The sequence below is a fragment of the Panthera uncia genome, unplaced genomic scaffold (genome assembly GCF_023721935.1).
Source record: "Panthera uncia isolate 11264 unplaced genomic scaffold, Puncia_PCG_1.0 HiC_scaffold_1986, whole genome shotgun sequence".
Taxonomy (NCBI): Eukaryota; Metazoa; Chordata; class Mammalia; order Carnivora; family Felidae; genus Panthera; species Panthera uncia.
The window spans coordinates 3,450-20,074 of record NW_026058675.1 but is presented as its reverse complement, the minus strand read 5'-3'; the positions used below and the strand labels follow the sequence as shown (position 1 = coordinate 20,074).

General features: G+C 58.8%; 1 protein-coding gene across 1 annotated transcript; it reads right to left on the bottom strand.

Annotated features, from left to right (window-relative positions):
• Window positions 1–6: 6 nt before the first annotated feature.
• Window positions 7–7,727, bottom strand: LOC125917546 (carcinoembryonic antigen-related cell adhesion molecule 16). Its single transcript, XM_049623723.1, has 6 exons — window positions 7,111–7,727; window positions 6,722–6,892; window positions 5,155–5,499; window positions 4,559–4,834; window positions 3,272–3,550; window positions 7–1,106 (listed from the first exon to the last, which is right to left on the bottom strand). Exons 2-6 carry the CDS (start codon window positions 6,756–6,758, stop codon window positions 646–648), a joined length of 1,398 nt encoding a protein of 465 aa, XP_049479680.1. The 5' UTR covers window positions 6,759–6,892; window positions 7,111–7,727; the 3' UTR covers window positions 7–645.
• Between the last annotated feature and the right edge of the window lie 8,898 nt (window positions 7,728–16,625).

The window sequence follows — 16,625 nt, the reverse complement described above, 5'->3', positions numbered from 1 at the left end:
CCTGGTCCCTGTTTCTGGGAGCTCCCAGTCTGATGGAGGAGACATGGTCCCTGACTCTGGGAGTCCCTACTATGATGGGCAAGACATGGTCTTCAACATCTGGGAATTCCCGGACTGATGGAAGAGACGTGGCTCCTGACCACTGGGAATTCCCAGTCTGAGGGAGGAGACAAAATTCCCATCACCTAGAAGCCTCTATCCTAACGGAGGAGATTTTTCCTATTTCACTTTGAGAGAAAAATGTCCCCCTCTGATGGTAGAAATTCTGTCCTCACTCTTACCCTAATGCAAAGGCCGAGACATGATGCCAACTGTCTAGGATCTCCCAGTCTAAAGAGGGAGTTATGATCCACCCTCGTACTATACATCCAGTCTGATGGGGGAGGTACACTCCCATCATTAACCCACTTTCCCAATAAAGTAGCGGAGGCAATAGGTCTACCCGCCTGCAGGAAAAAGGGTGCCCTACGCTCAGACTGTGCCTCCTTTCTTGAGACCTTCAGTCTGGCGTACTTCTTATATGAGAGAGGAGGCGTGGAATCCCCCTTTGGTAGCCTTCAGTTGGATGCAGGAGGCCTATCTACCCCTAGTCTAGGCTGTCGGCTTGACAGAAGAGGCCAAAAACTCCATTTGGAGAGCCCCAAGTCAGAGGGAGGGGAGGGAGCCCCTTCTTTCAGTCTGTTGGGGACGCAGATCCACCCTTCGTCCGTGCTTCCCTCCCCCCTCTGGAGGAGACAAAGCCCCGCTTTGGGAGCGTCTGTTTGAAAAGACACACTCACGGGCCACCTGCAGCTCGGCTTCCAGGGTCTCGGTCTTGCCCTGCAACGTGACGGTCTTGAGGGTGTAGCGGCCGGCATCCGTGAGGTTCAGCTTCTGCACCAGCAGCGAGCAGTTTGCGAAGCCCACCTCCCGGCCTGTGTGCGCGGGGCCCGCGATCCAGTTGCCTGACGGCAGTTGGCTGAGCAGCCGGCCGGGCTCCGAGGCAGGCCCGCGGTACCAGGCGTAGACCAGCAGGTCCTTGGGGTAGCCCTGGACGGTCAGCGTCACATCCTGGCCCTCCATCGGCCTGGCGGGCACGGGCACAATCGTCATGACGACCGCTGCCGCTGAAGAGAGAGTGGGGGGGGGGGGGGGGGGGGGGGGTCACCGGGCCTGCACCTGGCGTGGCATATCCCCCTCCCACCCCTGCGCCCCTGCCTCCCCCGCAACCGACTGGTGCCGCCCCGTGCGGGGGCCCCGGGGAAGGAGACAGAGGAAGGAGCTGACTTGTGTGGCCGTGGAGGTGGGTTTTGTGTCCCGACAATGCCTGCCAGGGAGCTCTGTCTTCCCTCAGGAGATTGGGGGACCCCAAGGGTGGGGGCCGTCTCTCCCGCATTAGACTAAGAATTTCCAGCCCTCGGGGGATATCTCTCCCGCTTAACTAGAAGACCCTAGAGAGTCAAACCATGTCTCCTCCATCAGATTGGAAATTCCCAAAATATAGGGGCCATGTCTCCCCTATCAGATTGGAAATTCTAGAATATGGCGGGGGGGGGGCATATCTCCCCTATCAGACTGGAAATTCTCAGAACATGGGGGCCCTGTCTCCGCCTCAGATAGTTGGGAGTTGTGTATCCCAGGTTGTATCTCTTTTGTCAAACCAAGAGACCTCAGGATGTGGGGGCCATAGTCTCTTATCAAATTGAAAGATTCCAGAGGGTGGGAGGCCATGTCTCTTCCATCAGATTCGAAATTCCAGATTATTGGGCTGGGTCTCTCCAATCAGGCTGGGGACCCCAGAAGCTGGATGGGGGTATGTCTACCCCATCAGACTGGAAATTCCTAGAAAGTAGGGGGAGGCTTTACTCCCCCATCAGATTGGGAGTAACCCAAAGGTGGGAACTATGTCTCCCCCATCAGACTAGGAATTCTCAAAAAAAAAAAAAAAAAAAAAAAAAGGACCATGTCTCCTTAAGACCACATCTCTCCCATCAGAATACAAAGTCTCCCCAAGTGTGAACTGACTGTCTCCTCCATCTGACTGGAAGCTCATTGAGGGCGGGTGTCATGTCTCCTCCATCATTGCTTAAAGTCCATGGAGTGTGAGACATTGCCTCTTCTCTCTGACTGGCTTTTTCTCGAATAAGGAAGTCATGCTTCCCTATTCCAGGATCATCTCTCCAAGAGCAGAGACCATGTCTTCTCCATCACATCAGAGTCTCCCCCAGATGGGGATCAGGATAGAGTCTCCCTTTCCTCTGTCTCTCCCTGGCACTTGCCACGGGGTTGCTGACAGTTCGGGAGGCCCTCGGGGGTGCTGTACCCACTCCCTGCACATACCTGCACACTTGGGCACCCCCCATCTTGGCCTGCACAGGCAGGGCTTGGGGTGGCACCTGGGGTCATCTGGTACATCTCCCTGTCTCTGGCCAAGACCAGCTACCAAGGCCCCAGGTGGGGTGGGGCAGGAGGTACACTTACCTTTGGGGATGCCATTTCTGCTTTGGGTGAAAGAGTATCCACCCTTTGGATGAGACCCAGCCTGTTAGGAGGAGGGAGGGAGGAGGGAGGGAGGGAAGGACTGTTCCCACCGTCCCTGGGGGCATGGTGGCCACTTGGGAAGGAACCAAGGCAGAATTAAGGAGGCCTCAGTGTTCAAAGCCACCGTCCCCAGGGGATGAGAAAGTGTCCCCTGAGGATCCTGATAGCTCTGAAAACACCAGCTGTGTCTGCATTACCCCCAGCCCCCAGGTTGTTTAGGGACAGAGGCAAGACAATGCTTCCCTGGCTGTGTTTTTCCACTTGCCATCAGTCGGCTGTGACTTTCCGTGTGTGTGTGTGTGTGTGTGCGCGTGTGTGTGTGGGCCAGATAACTGGGTAACCCAGTTGGCCGCACAGAAGTTCACCTGTCTTTGTGGAGAGAATGGGTCAGCCCCAAAGCATCTGTGACCGGCTGAATTTAGAACAGGGGCACTCACAGGAAGGGACGTCTGAACGTTTTCCCGCCCTGCCACTGCCCGATGTGGACAGGTACACACTGAGGACTCTCAAGGAAGAGTCTGATTCATTGTTTGTTTTCCAGGCGACAAGGCGTGGACCGTCTCCGGATGAAGAGGGGGTCCACCCGATATGCAACTCTGTGACTTGGCCAAAGAATGGGCTGGGAATCTCTTAACTCTCCAGTGATCTCCTGGGCACATGGTGCGGTAACTGTTGGTGGAGGGGCCAAACCTTCATAGTCCAACTGGGCCTCCATGGGGAGGGGGTGGTGGTCAGGCTGGGGGCGACTCACCGGAGAGCTTGACCACCACCGAGGCGGATCCGGAAAGCAGGGTCTTGGGGTTCTTAGCAATACACGTGTACGTGCCCTCCTGGGCCGCCGTCATGCTAGTGATGTTGAGGTGGTCTTGCCCGTTCTTGAGGGCCCGCCCGTTGAAGGCCCACACATACTCGGGCTCTGGGCAGGACTGGGACACGCACCACAGGGTGAGGGACGTGTTGAAGTCCAGTTTGATGGTACAGCCCGTGCGGGTGGTGGAATCTTGGAGGATGGCCACGCGTTCTGGGCCATCTGTGGGGGGCAGGAGGGAGAGAGATGGGGAGCGACAGGGGAGTAGAGATGGGCACCCTGGCTTCCTCTCCACCATGCTGGGCCTCTGAGAGTGTGTGGGCCTAGCGGAGGGAGAAAGCTCTGGCTTTTTCGGATCCCACACACATCTCTAACTTGCTCTAGGATCTCGAGAATCACTTTCCCCTTTCAGGGGACCTGTTTTCTCATCTGTAGAAAGAGGATGTTGGGCCAGACAAAATTTCAAGATATTTTTGAAGTCTATGGCTCCATTAAAAAAAAGAGAAGAAGAAGATGAAGAAGAAGAAGAAGACGACGACTAGACTAGACTATCGGTCTATCAGTTTCTCATAAGCCATTCTAAGAGTCTAGAATTCTAGGGCTCCAAGAGTCAATGTTTCTAGTCAATGCTTCTAGGTTCTAGGATTCTAAGATTCTAGAAGTCTATGTTTCTAAAATTCTAGGATTGGGTGCCTCTAAGATTTTAGAATTAGATGCTAAGATTCTAAGAATCTCTGCTTCTAGAGTTTCTAGGATTCTCAGAGTCTAGAATTCAGTGCTTCTTAAATCCAGAATTCTCTGGTCGTAGGATTCTAGGCTCTAAGTGTTTCTACATCGGCGGCCCTTGCGTACCTCTGTGATTTATTTCCCCCGGATTCCACACTGCATATCTGCTGCCCCTGGGAATGACTCCATGCTTTGGTTGTGTTTCCTTCTTTGGTCTCCCCTCCCACCCGCCACTCACTTCCCACCTGCATTTCACAACCAACCAGCCCTGTGTCTCTTCCCTGCGTGTATTGCTTCAAACTGAAGGATTGGTCCGTTTCGAGGGTGGTTTTTAGTCCTTAGGACATGGGTCAAGTGCATCCCTTAGAAAGGGATCCTTGGTGCCTCGCCCCAGCTCACCTACTGACTCACTGTGTGCGCCCTTGGGCACCCTCTCCTGGCCTCGGTTTCCCCATCTATGAGGTTTGGGCACAGGGTATCTCTAGCGGGGCCAGGAGGACTCACAGTACACGGTCAGGTTGACGGGCTCGCTGCGGCTGACACTGACCGGGTTCCAGACCTCACACTGGTAGGCTCCCGCCTCCTCTCTGCGGACGCCATGCCGGGTCAGTACCCGGCCGTCGGGGGACTGGCCGAGGCGGATGGCGATGGGCAGGGCTTCGCCGTTGAAGAACCAGCGGACCTCAGCGGGGCTGGGGCTGCTGCACGCCAGGCGCAGGGTGTCTCGGCGCTCGACCAGTGCCGTGTTGTTGGCCGTGACCACAGGCTGGGCCAGGATCTCTGTGGGGCAAGAGACAGAGGGGGGAGGGGGCCGGGCACTGCCTGCTCCCCCGGCCACCCCCGCTCTAGGCAAGGGGCATGGCTGGATCCTGGGGGCGTCTCTGTAACCCCCAGCCAGAGGGGCAAAGAATGGGACAGGCGGCAGTCCTGGAAGCCATCCTGAAGGAGGCGAGCATTTTAATGTTATTTTGTCTTTTTTTTTTTTTTAACGGTTTTCCATTTTAACTTATTTTCATTTTAATTTTTATCAGAGGGACCGGGACGCACGTGGGAAGGCTGGCCGTGGTACAGGGGAGGCCGAGGGGGGCGGGGCGTCTCACCATAGACCTGCATGTGTCCGTAGCCCACGTCTGTCTGGAGCTGCCTGTTGAGGGTCTGCAGGATGTAGGTGCCCGAGTGCCCGGGCAGGGCGCCCCGGATGTCCAGGCCGCCGTCGGGGCGCACAGCCTCCCGTCCCGTGTGGGCCGGGCCAGGGGTCTCGTCGCCCGTGCTCACGATGTAGCTGGCCACCAGGTATGTCAGGCTGAGCGTGGGCCCCGCGTACCAGTTGTAGGCAAGCACTTCCCCCGAAAGCCCATGGACGGTCAGTGTGACGTTGTCCCCCTCGGCTGGCTGGGCAGGCTCGGGGGTGATAGAGATTTCGGCCCCCGCGCTCAGGAAGGCGGCTGAGGAAGAGGAGCCGGAGGGGGCGGGTGAGGCCGCCGTGGCCACTGCCCCCACTCAGTGGAGGAGGAGACGTGGCGATCTCCTGGCACGCGTGTCCCTGGTATACCACAAGCGCCTAATCAGTGTGAACCAGGTGTAGGGTCTCAGTCCTGCGGTGGGACTGAGGATTGAATTCGATGGGCTCTGCCTGGGGTCTGGCCCAAAGCCTTGAGCACAGGCTCCTAGCACGTGCTCAGCCTGCAAGAACTTTGGATTTCCTGGGGGCCCAGAGGGTTTTCCTGCTGTGAGAGTCACCAAACCCCGGCTTGCACAATCAGGCTGGCTCGTCTAGGCCCTGGGCCCGGACTCTCAGTCCGGTGCTCTTCCTCTGCCTCGGCAGGTCTGACCGCAGCAGAAAGTAGGGGCGGGACGAATTGACTCCACCCTTTTCCCTCCAACCCAGGAGATAAGCCCCAAACCCGACTAGCTGGTCAGGGCTGCTTGGGTTTGAATTGTGTGTGTGGTTGCCCAGAAGGGGCTGCCGTGGCGGGTTCTTGGGGAAGAAGTGCTTGCACGCCTGGCCCCGGTTTCTGGTACTTTCCAGGCTGACACATCCTGGCGAGGGGTGAGGGCTCTGGGTCTAGCACTCAGCCCTGCCACCACTGGCAGGCTGAGCCCAGCCAGCGGCTTCCCCTCTCCGAGCCTCGGGTTTCTCGCCTATGAAGAGGGGGGTCCTGAGCGGACCTCCTTTCTAAGGTGGCTGTTAACACCCAGAAAACATTTAGAGTAAATGCTAGTGAACGCTGCTTATTGTGACCTTCGGACGACCCTGGGAGTTTAGCCCATTTCACAGATGAGGAAACTGAGGCTGAGAAAGGGAAGGTGACTGCCCAAAGCCACGTCCTCAGGGAGAGGCAGAGCCGGGGGTCAGGGCTCACCCCGGCCACGCTTTTGTAGCTCAGTCAGGGTTTGCCACGCGAGCGAGGGTGGGTCAGTGACCACCCCCCCCCTGCTTTAGCCTCACACCCCGATCTTAGAAAAATCTCTGAGGTCCACCCTGCAGACTTCTCTGGGTGGCTGGCCCTGGCCGGGGCCTCTTGGAGGAGCAGACCGGGCCCTCCCTATCCAGCACGCTGGACTTCTGGCTTGCACTTTGCCTCTCCCAGACCGGGGTCCCTGCCCTTCCCCGAGGCCCCCCCCTCCCCGGGGCCTGCGGTTGTGGGGGGCACCGTTGTCGCTCACCGCTGAGGAAGAGCCAGCTGCACCCCGTCAGCGCCATCTTTCGCCCCCAACCCAGACTCGAAGACGGCGGCGTTGGCGTCCCGATGCTCCGAGGCCCTTCCTGGTTGGGACCTGGCTCCGTCTGGCGCGGGACCTGGGAGGGTTCGGTGATTTGGAGCCGGGGGAGATCACCTGAATTTGGAGGGATCGAGTCACCGAGGATCTGGGGCCCCGTTTGGGTACCAGAGCGGGTGTGGCAGGCACCGGCCAGGGGTCACGACCCGGCCAGGCCTCCTGGGGCGCTGCCTAACCTCCTTGTGCCGAGGGCCCGGGCCCGGGTTTGGTACCAGGAGGAGAACCAGGTCGCCAGGGAGGAGGAGGGTGGGGGAAGATTTTAGGGCAGTTCTTACCCCGGGCCCTGGTGAACTTGGGGGTCACCAAAGAATAAAGCCAATCAGCAGCGACTGCCGTTTTCCAGCCTCTGTGCTGTGGGTGACCTTCTGGTATCTTTTCAGGGGACTTCCTGTGAGGTGGGCACTGTTAGAACCCCCATTTGCAGATGGGGAAACTGAGGCGCCAGGCACGGGCTCTGACTTGCCCAAGTTCCTGCAGCGAGAGGGAGTTCGAACCCTGCCCTGTCTCCAAAGCCACCCCGAGGGAAGGAGGCTCGGCGGCTACGTGCTTTCTTTGGGGCCGTGCTGCCGACTGGCTTCCTGCACAGGGTGAGAAGTGCGCATTCTGTCTTTCCTTCTGAGGCCTTCTTTCCCGTGTCTGTCCGATGTGTCTGCGGAGCCTCTGGGGCCAGAGAGGGCCCTGTTTTGACCCTGGCTCTGCACTTCCCCGAAGTGGGGCCGGAGGCAGTCCCTTGCCGAGTCTCCATGAGCTGCTCTGCAAGACACGGTTGGTGGGCGCCTGGGTGGCTCGGTCGGTTGAGCATCCGACCTCGGCTCGGGTCATGATCTCGCGGTTGGTGAGTTCGAGCCCCGCGTCGGGCTCCGTGCTCTCAGCTCAGAGCCCGGAGCCTGCTTCGGATTCTGCGTCTCCCTCTCTCTGCGTCCCTCCCCTGCTCATGCTCTGTCTGTCTCTCTCAAAAATAAGTAAACATTAGGAAGAAAAGAAACAGGGATGGTGTAGGCCCTCCTCAGTTTTGTTGAGCACAATTAGCGTGACGCTCCCTGTCGGGACTTGAACCAGCACCTGGCGGAACTGGGCCCCCAACACGAGGTCTGGCTGGTGTCACCATTATTAAAAGGGCAGGCGCTGGACCCTGAGCCTCCACGACCCTGAGCAAGTTGTAGAGTCCGCCCCGCCGGGCCTCAGTTTCCTCATCTGTGAAATGGGAACAATGACAGTCCCCACCTCGTAGGGCCGTTGTAAAGATTAAGTGAGTAAACTGGCGTGAAATGGTTGCGACGATGCCCAGCACAGGGCAAAAGGCCAAGAAACCACTCATTGATTCAACAAATATTGGAAGGGCATCTCCTGCCTGCCGGGCACCGTTCTAAGCGCAAGTAGATAAATTCCCTGCCCCCTTGGGGGGTAAACAAATACAATACAAACCGTCCCGTGTCGGATGGACATAAGTGCGGTTGGGGCAAAAATAAAGCCAGGAAGGGGGGTTTGCGATTTTTCAGTTGGGGGTGGGGGAGGGGATCAGGAAAGGTTGCCTCTGAAAAGGTGACGTTGGCGATGCGGGGCGGGAGGGGGGGATCTGGGGAAAGGGTGTTGTCGACCGATGTGTTATTACTGATACCTCGATGTCTTCTGGGTCCCCGGCGCTTCTTGGGCCCCAGTGGCCTGCCTCCGGGCAGGGGGCTGTCCCTGTGGCTCAGCTGTCCCAGTTTGCTCCTCGGGCACCGTGTCCTGAGCTACCCTTGCAGGGCGGGGCTCTGATGGGGGGGGTTGCGAGAGGTGTGGGTGCGCTGGCGCCTTCTCTCCCCCGCCCCCCCACCCCACCCCCCCTGCCTGCAGCCTCACCTCACCCTTCTCTGTCCTGACCCAGGCCTCTCCCCTGAGCCCTGGGACCGCGTCTCAGAGTCATTCAGGACGCCTCCCCGAGCTGTCCCTGGGCGCCGCTCGCTCACCTTGTCCCGGACCGACCTTGGCATCAGGCCTGCTTCTGCTCCTCGTCCTCTTATCAAAGGGGTTGGTGACACTGTCCACCCGTCACTGGGACAGAGAGACCCAGGCCTCTGTCCCCGACGCTTCCCCACCAGCACGCCACATCCTGTGGCCCCTGCCTCTTAAATCTCTCTCCCACGTGTGCCTTTCTCTCCCTCCCTGGGGCCCCTGCCCTGGTCCAGGCACCCCTCCTGCCCTTTGTCTGGCTGCCCCCTCCCACGTCCTCCCAGGTTTCTGGCCCTGGTCTCGCCCTCCCTCCTTCCATGGTGCTCAGAACCTGCGTTACTCCCCGGCGCCCTGGGGAGAAAGCCCAGCTCCGTGGCCTGGCCCGTGGGGCCCTGCATGGCCTGGCCCCTGCCGGCTCGACTGGCCTCTCGGACATCCCTTCCTCCCGGGAACTCTGTGCTCTGGTTATTCCGCCTCCCTTCTGCCCTCCCGGCCCAGCACATCCCCGCTTCCCTCTGCTCTGTTTCATTGCTTGCCCAACTCCTCCTCCTCCTCCGGAAAGCCCTCCTGGACTCTCGGAAGGGGGGGTGGTGGTTAAGAGCACCCTGACCGCCCTGGCTGCTCACAGTCGGGGGGGTGGGCCTGTCTCCCCATCTGGACTGTGAGTCCTGGGAGGGCAGGACCTGGGTCGTTGTGGTCACCACCGTGTCCCCATTGCCGGACAGCACAGGGTGGGGCGCAGAGCGCTTGTGGAAGTGGACACCAGGGGCGGATGACAGGGAGGCCTGGGTGTCTGGCGATTCGCTATCTGGTTGAGGAGCAGGAGGAGGCCGTGGCTCTGAAAGTACTGGAACAGGTCCAGGCTTTTGTCCAGACTCTGCCATGGCTCCCGACCACTCACAGCGTCTGCTGTCCTTGCCTTTCCGGATCCGCCCCATTCCCCACCTCCCCGCCCCTCCGCTGGTGCTCCCGGACACGAGCCTGGATCCTCGGTTCAAGTGAGAGCTGACGTTTCTCGAGCACCTACTGTGTGTTAGGCGCCGGGCTAGGCAGGAGGTTATGGGCATGAGTAGACAAAAGTCCCTGCCTCGGAGAACTGACCTTCTTTCTGTCTGGCGAGATAATCAGTAGGTGAATAAACACAACCACACAGAGCTTTGTATCAGGTGGGGATAATGCCATGGGGAAAAAGAAAGCAGGGGAGGGAGTGGAGGGGGCCTGGGCGCTGCCTTATGTCGGGCAGTGAGAAGACGTTGTAGGAGGCGACCCTGGAGTAGAGACTGAATAAGGGAGCCGTGCTGAATCCAGGGGAAGAGCATCCCAGGCAGCGGGCACAGCAGTGCCAAGGTCCTGAGGCAGGAGCGTGAGGAAGAGTGAGGGGGCCGCTGAAGGAACAGGGGCGGATCTGGCAGGCCTCACGGGCCGCCGGCGGATTTTGGCTTTTGCTCTGACGCTGGAGCCATGGAAGGGCTTTGAGCAGAGAACGGATGGGGGCTTGACACTTAGGTGTTTGTAGAAACTTCTGGCTGCGTGTGGGTAACAGACTGGCGTGGAGGGGGTGGCGGCGGGGCTGGGAGGGGCTGAGGAGGTGACTGCGGTAGTCCAGCTGTGTCCCGTATGGTGGCCACGGGCCGCTAACTTCTCTGAACCGAGATGAGCTATGAGTAAAAGGTACCCGGGCATTTTGTCCTGTGTACGTGGCTCCCATCCTTCCTGCCGGATGGCACCAAAGCGGACACCCGGGAGGGGGGGAAACGGCCGGACCGTGGGTACGTTTTACAGAGAGGCTCTTATTCAGGTTGACGGCATTGGCCTTACCTTGTCCCGCAGCCCCCTCCCTCCCCGCTGAGGATCTATTTTGCAGACCGGGAAACTGAGGCTCAGGGCCATTGGCTCAGGAGGCTGGAATGGGTGCGTCTTATCACAGCAGGCTGGGGACAAGGTTCTCCGGTCTTGTCAGCTCACTTCCACCCCCCACCCCCACCCCAAGCCCTCTTATCTGACCAGCCACGTCACTAAGTTCCCTAGGGAGCCGGCCCGGGGCCCTGTCCTTCATGGAGACCCCACCCACCGCGGACCTAATCAGTATTTGTTAGATGGAAACTAGCCTGGGCCCCTTGTGGCAAGACCCTTGTCCTCTCCTTCCCCTGGCAGAGACCTTGGAGCTGAGGGGCTGGAGCTAATCCCTCAGCGAGAGGCCAAAGTGGGTTTCTGACCCCCTTCCCTCCCCTTATCTGGTGAGAGGAGGCCCAGAGTGCTGCAATATTTACTCAGGGACCTGACCTCAAGGTGTGGTTTCCTGTGCCCGCCTGGCAAGGTCTGGGCTTGGTCCGGGGGAGGCTGTCCTTGGGGAGAAAGGACCCCAGATCCCCTAAAGTCCTCACCCCCCGGGAAGAGCACTGGGGCTACCATGCAGGCGCGGGCCGGCGGGTGGATCTGAGGAGCCTCAGCCCTTTAGCACGGGCTTTGCCCTTTGTCTGGACACCCACCCCCCCGCTTCTGTCCTCTCACCTCATTCACCCGGGTTTTTCCTCGTCCTTCAATCATTTCACAAATATTTATCGAGCACCGACTATCTGCCAGGCTGCGCTGGGGATACGGGCAACATCGCTTTCCTTGTTGGGCTTCATCCCATTGGAGGGAGATGAACGCTAATCGAAAAACCGATAAGGCATATCACGTCAGGGACAGACAACTGCTATAAAAAAATAAAGTAGGGCAAGAGGGTAGGGAGTGACCAGGGAGGTCAGGGAGGGCCATGTGAGCGGGGAGCTGGAGGACGTGGTGGGATCTGTGAAGGAACATAGGGGGAAGGGCGCTTTTGGCTGTTGGCACAGCAGGTGCAAAGGCCCTGAGGCAAGAAGGTCTTTGGTAAGGGTGAGGACAGTGAGGAGGCTGGTGTGGCCGGAGCTGAGGGAGGGAGGGAGGGGGCAGTGGGAAGAGGTGGTTACACGGGAAGCAGGGGACATAGGGAGTAAGATTTTGGATGCAAGATGACCCATTATAGGCTAGTCGGGTGCATTTTATCCATCAGGAATACGGGAGGGGGGCGCGGATTTGGATTTAGAGTCAGGGAAAAACAATTGAATAACTTTTTATTCTGGAACATCTCCAGATTCCACGCACTCCTCGAAAGTAGAGGGGAGAGCGATGGCTCCCTGCCCATCCCCCAGCTCCTGCCAGTCACGCCCCCCTTCCCCCACCCACCCCCCCCTCGCCCCGGAGTGTTTCCTTCAAATATTCGGTCAGTATTGTTCAGGGTTCCTGTCTGTCCTAAACATCATCCCTTCCTCAGCTTCCCTGGGGCATACTTTTCTTTCCTTTTTTACGATTTTATTTTATTAAGGACATTTTTTAATGTTCATTTTTTGAGAGAGAGAGAGAGAGAGAGAGAACAAGTGGGGGAGGGGCAGAGAGCGGGGGAGACCCAGAATCCGAAGCAGGCCCCGGGCTCCAGAGCTGTGGGCACAAAGCCTGACGCGGGGCTCGAACCCCCCAACGGTGAGATCGTGACCCGAGCCGGAGTCGGACGCCTTCGCCGACCGAGCCAGCCAGGCGCCCCAGGGGTACGATGTTCTATAGCATCAAGTTCACCCGGTGCGGCGGTCCCCAAATCTAGTTGGAGAACGTCTTCGCCGCCCCCGGAAAGTTTCCCCGTGCCAGGAGGCAGAACTGGCCCAATCGTTTGAAATGTCTACTCCTGCGGTGGACTGCTCTCCTCCAAGTCTTCCATAGAATCCCAGCGTGCACCACAGGTGAAGATCCCCGGGTCTAAACTCCCGGGCTCCCCGCGGGCCCCCGGGTTCAGGAAGGGGCCTGCACCCCTACGGGCGGTTCGACCCCCGCGGCCAGTCTTCAGAGTGCGATGCCCTTTGCGTACAAAGAGGTTGAGCTCGGGAGGGAAGGGTTTTCCCCATGAATCATAATCAGTCCTGGTCATGGGCCAGCCCGTTTCCTTCCCCAGACGGTCACTTCCTCATCGGTATAACGAGGAGCCACGGCCCTGAGAATGCAGTGGTGACCGGGACTCAGGGGAAGGGAGTGGCGGTCCGCCGGGAGCCCCGGTGGGCAGAGCTCGGGTGGAGAGAGAGGGCGAAGGACCCCAGGGGCTCCTCGTCCCAGCCGAGGACATTGGCTCTTCCAAACCCGACCCGGGGCCTGAAACTCCACCATCGGCGTTGGCCTCTCTGCATGCCGCCTCGTGGAAGGCAGATCCCCTCCGCCGGGCCGGGCCGGGCCGATCCAGGCGGCCCGGGTTACGTTTGGTCCTTCTTCACGGGCCGGAATGAGTAGAGGAGAAAGCCAGATGTTAGAAAGACCCTGGTTCTATTTCCGGTGGGTCCGTTTTGCGCCCTGTGTGACCTGAACGTCCTTAGCCTCGGTTTGCCCATCCGTAAAATGGGAACGGTCACAGCGCCTCCCTGAGTAAACTTGTGAGGATAAAATGAAGCTAATCAGCGTGAAGGGCATGTTATGTCGCCCCCCCCCCGGCCAGCAAGCTTCCTGAGAGGAGGCACTTGTCTGGTTTCTCTTCTCGTCTCTGCAGCCCGGGTGGGTTCATTCAACACAGCTCGGCGGACGGTAGGTGCCCGGTGAACATTTGTCGATGAATGAGTGGAGGCTGCGGATATGTAGATAACGAGGATCCGCACACGTTCCCGTGTGTCACATACGTTCCTTGAGCCCTTGCCCCGTGCCTGTCCTGCTGCCTGGTGCCGGGACCCATCAGTGACCCCGGCGGCCCCGGCCCTGCCCTTCCGGCGCCTACAGTCCAGTGGAGAGACGAGTCTGTCCCTAGACGGTGACCAGCCAGAGTGGGCAGGGCTGAAGCGGATAAACTCAGAAGGGGCTGAACCAGCTGGAGGGTCAGGGAGGGCTTCCCGGAGGAAGAGGTGTCTGAGCTGAGACCTGGGAGATGAGTGGGGGTGGGGCAGGCAGGGTGGAGTGCCGTGCCTGCGGGCATGCCCCCAGCACAGGGAGCCAAAAGTGAAGGGCCTAGAAGCAGTTCGGTCTGGTGGACTGTAGACCGCAGATCTCAGGGTGGGGGTGAGGGTCAGGGGTGCTGAGAGAGGCCGAGGGGCCTCCTGGAGCCAGACCTCCCAGAGATTTGCAGGCTGTGGCGAGAAGCTTGGACTTTAAGGGCACTGGGGAGCCATGGATGATGGTTCTGAGCAGGGAGAGGCAGTACTGAGTTTGGGATTCAGAAAGATCCCTTGGGCTGTCTTGTGGGGGGGGAGGGTAGGAGGGGGCAGGAGACCAGGGAGGAGGTGACGGGGAGAAATGTCCTGGCCCAGGGCTGGGCTGTAGAGACACCAATCTCAGGAGGCCCTAGGAGGCGGGTTCTGGTGCTTGTCCTTCCCTGAGGGTAGAAGGCGCCTATGCTTTGGGCCTGGGCAGCTGGGTGCATTCTCAGGGCACCCAGAAGGGGGAACAAAGGCGCAGAGGCCAAGGACAGGTGCAGGGAGGTGGGGTGCGAGAGGCTCCAAGCGGCCCGGGAGCTTGTCTGTGGGTCTGCACGGTCCTCTGCTGCCCCCTGCTTGTTCTGTGTTGACATGGGTCCTGCCTGCAAACCGGCTTTAGGACGGACCCGATCAACTCACACCCCAACCGGTGACAGAAGATGACATTTCTGGGGCGGCCATGCTGCAGGGTGCACCCACGTGCACTGTCTCCACCCCCCCCCCCCCGGGCGCTGCCCCCCGTGGTCAAACCCGACACCCGGGTGTCCCCCCCCCCCGGCCCCCCCCCCCCCCCAGCTTTCTCCTTCGCGACGTCACACCCCCCGCGGAGATTATGTTTGACGCCGCGTGTTGTCAGTTCTCTGACGGCAGGGACCCCTGTTTCGTTCTCGGCTGTCTCCTCGGGGGCTACGACCACTGCATACAGCAGGTGGTCAATAAATGTTTGTTGCACTGATGAAGCAACAAGTTATTGTTTTTAAAGGTTTCTGGTGAAATTCTTTTTTCTTTTTAAGTTTATTTTTTAAATTTATTTATCTTTGAGAGAGTGAGAGCGTGAGCAGGGGCGGGGCAGAGAGAGGGGATCCGAAGCAGGCCCTGCACTGTCAGCGCGGAGCCTGACGTGGGGCTCGAACCCACAAGCTGCTAGATCATGCCCTGAGCCCAAATCAAGAGTCAGGTGTCCAACTGACTGAGCCACCCAGGCGCCCCTGAAATTCTTTTCTTTTTTTTTAAGTTTATTTATTTAGCTTGAGAGAGAGAGAGAGAGAGAGAAAGGGAGAGGCAGAGAAAGAGAGAGAGAGTATCCCAAGCAGGCTCCATACTGTCAGCACAGAGCCCGATGCGGGGCTTGAATTCCCAAACCGTGAGATCGTGAGCTGAGCCGAAATCAAGAGTCAGCCACTTAACACACTGGGCCACCCAGGTGCCCCACAAACGAGTTATTGGAGCTTAACCGATGCCACCCGGGGCCCCCCCAGGATCCTTAACTTGATCATAGCTGCAAAGTCCCTTTTGCCATGTAAGGTAACATTCACAGGACATTAGGACGCAGACGACTTTGAGGGGCCGTTATCAGCCTACCAGTCTTTTTTCAGCTCCCGGATAAATAAATAAATAAATAAATAAAAGCGACCGTCCGTTATGCTTTATTTGTCCTGTGCCCTCTACCGCTCCCATCTCCCTGAACTCACCTCCCTCCCTTTCCCTCTTCCTTCCTCTGCTCCCATCACCCTGGCCTCTTTATTGCCCCTTGAACTCCCCAGGCACCGTCCTACCTCAGGGCCTTTGCACTTGCTGCTTCTTTGCCTGGAATGCTCTCCCTCCAGATCCCTATATGGCTTCCCCTCCCTCCCCCTTTAGGTCTTGGCTCATTGTCACCTTCTCAGCAGCCTTCTCTGCCCTTCCTGTGTTTCAAATCACGATCCCTCGGGGCGCCTGGGTGGCTCAGTCGGTTGAGCATCCAAATCCTGATTTCAGCTCAGGTCATGATCTCACGGTCCTGGGATTGAACCCTGCGTCGGGCACCACACTGAGTGTGGAGCCTGCCTGGGATTCTGTCCCTCTCGCTCCCTCTGCCCCTCCCTCACTTGCACGCACATGCGCGCTCTCTCTCTCTCTCTCAAAAAGTAAAATCCCAATCCCTCAATACTCCCAGCCCCCCTTCTCTCTTTATCTCCCCAGTGGCCTCATCACCATCCAACACACCACATGTGTTACTTCGCTCCTTGACTCTCTCCCCTGCCACAGCGCCCCTCTAGGGGAACAGAAGGGATTGTCTGTTTTGTTCCCTCCCAAAGCTGCAAGATCCAGAACTGTGCATAACACGCGGCTTGTTTATTGCTGAGTGAGTGAATAAATTAAGGGGCTACAGACTGGGCCCACATTTGGGGCCTGGGGTTGGGTGGGGGCTGAGAGGTCCTTGGTACGATTCGGGCCGGGGGTGGGGGCAATGGGCAGAAATTGGCCACAGGTTCTGAAAGACGGAGTCTGGAGAGGGGCGGGGTCTGCCCCTGCCTGGGCAGGGAAGGGGTCTTACCCGGTAACTGACCAGGTCTGTCGTCTGGGGTCACAGCCCGTGAGGCCAGCCCTCCCTGCCATGTGCCTTATCCTAGGGGGCCTGTGTGGTGGGGGGCTGCCTTGTCCCAAGGGGCGAGGGGCTCCAAGGACAACCAGGGAGCAGGGGTGGGGCGTCGCGAGCTGACGGTCAGAAGCCCGGCCAAGTAGGCGCCGGTGAGGTCTGGCTAGAGGCAGGCCCAAGCCCCAAGTATCTCCCCCCCCCCAAGTATCCAGTGTGTGGGGGGGTACTTTGGGTTGGGACAAGGAAAGCCTGTCTTTCACAGGCACGTGGCCCAGGCCAGGTTGCTGGAAGGACCAGAACTGAGTGTGGGTTGTATACT

Bases quoted from the DNA above. Each gene is read 5' to 3' on its own strand.
- LOC125917546 (XM_049623723.1), bottom strand. From the start codon at position 6,758: ATGGCGCTGACGGGGTGCAGCTGGCTCTTCCTCAGCG. The intron at 5,500-6,721 runs GTGAGCGACAAC...CCTCTTCCTCAG, and splicing joins CAGCTGGCTCTTCCTCAGCG to CCGCCTTCCTGAGCGCGGGG. The intron at 4,835-5,154 runs GTGAGACGCCCC...CTTGCCCCACAG, and splicing joins CGGACACATGCAGGTCTATG to AGATCCTGGCCCAGCCTGTG.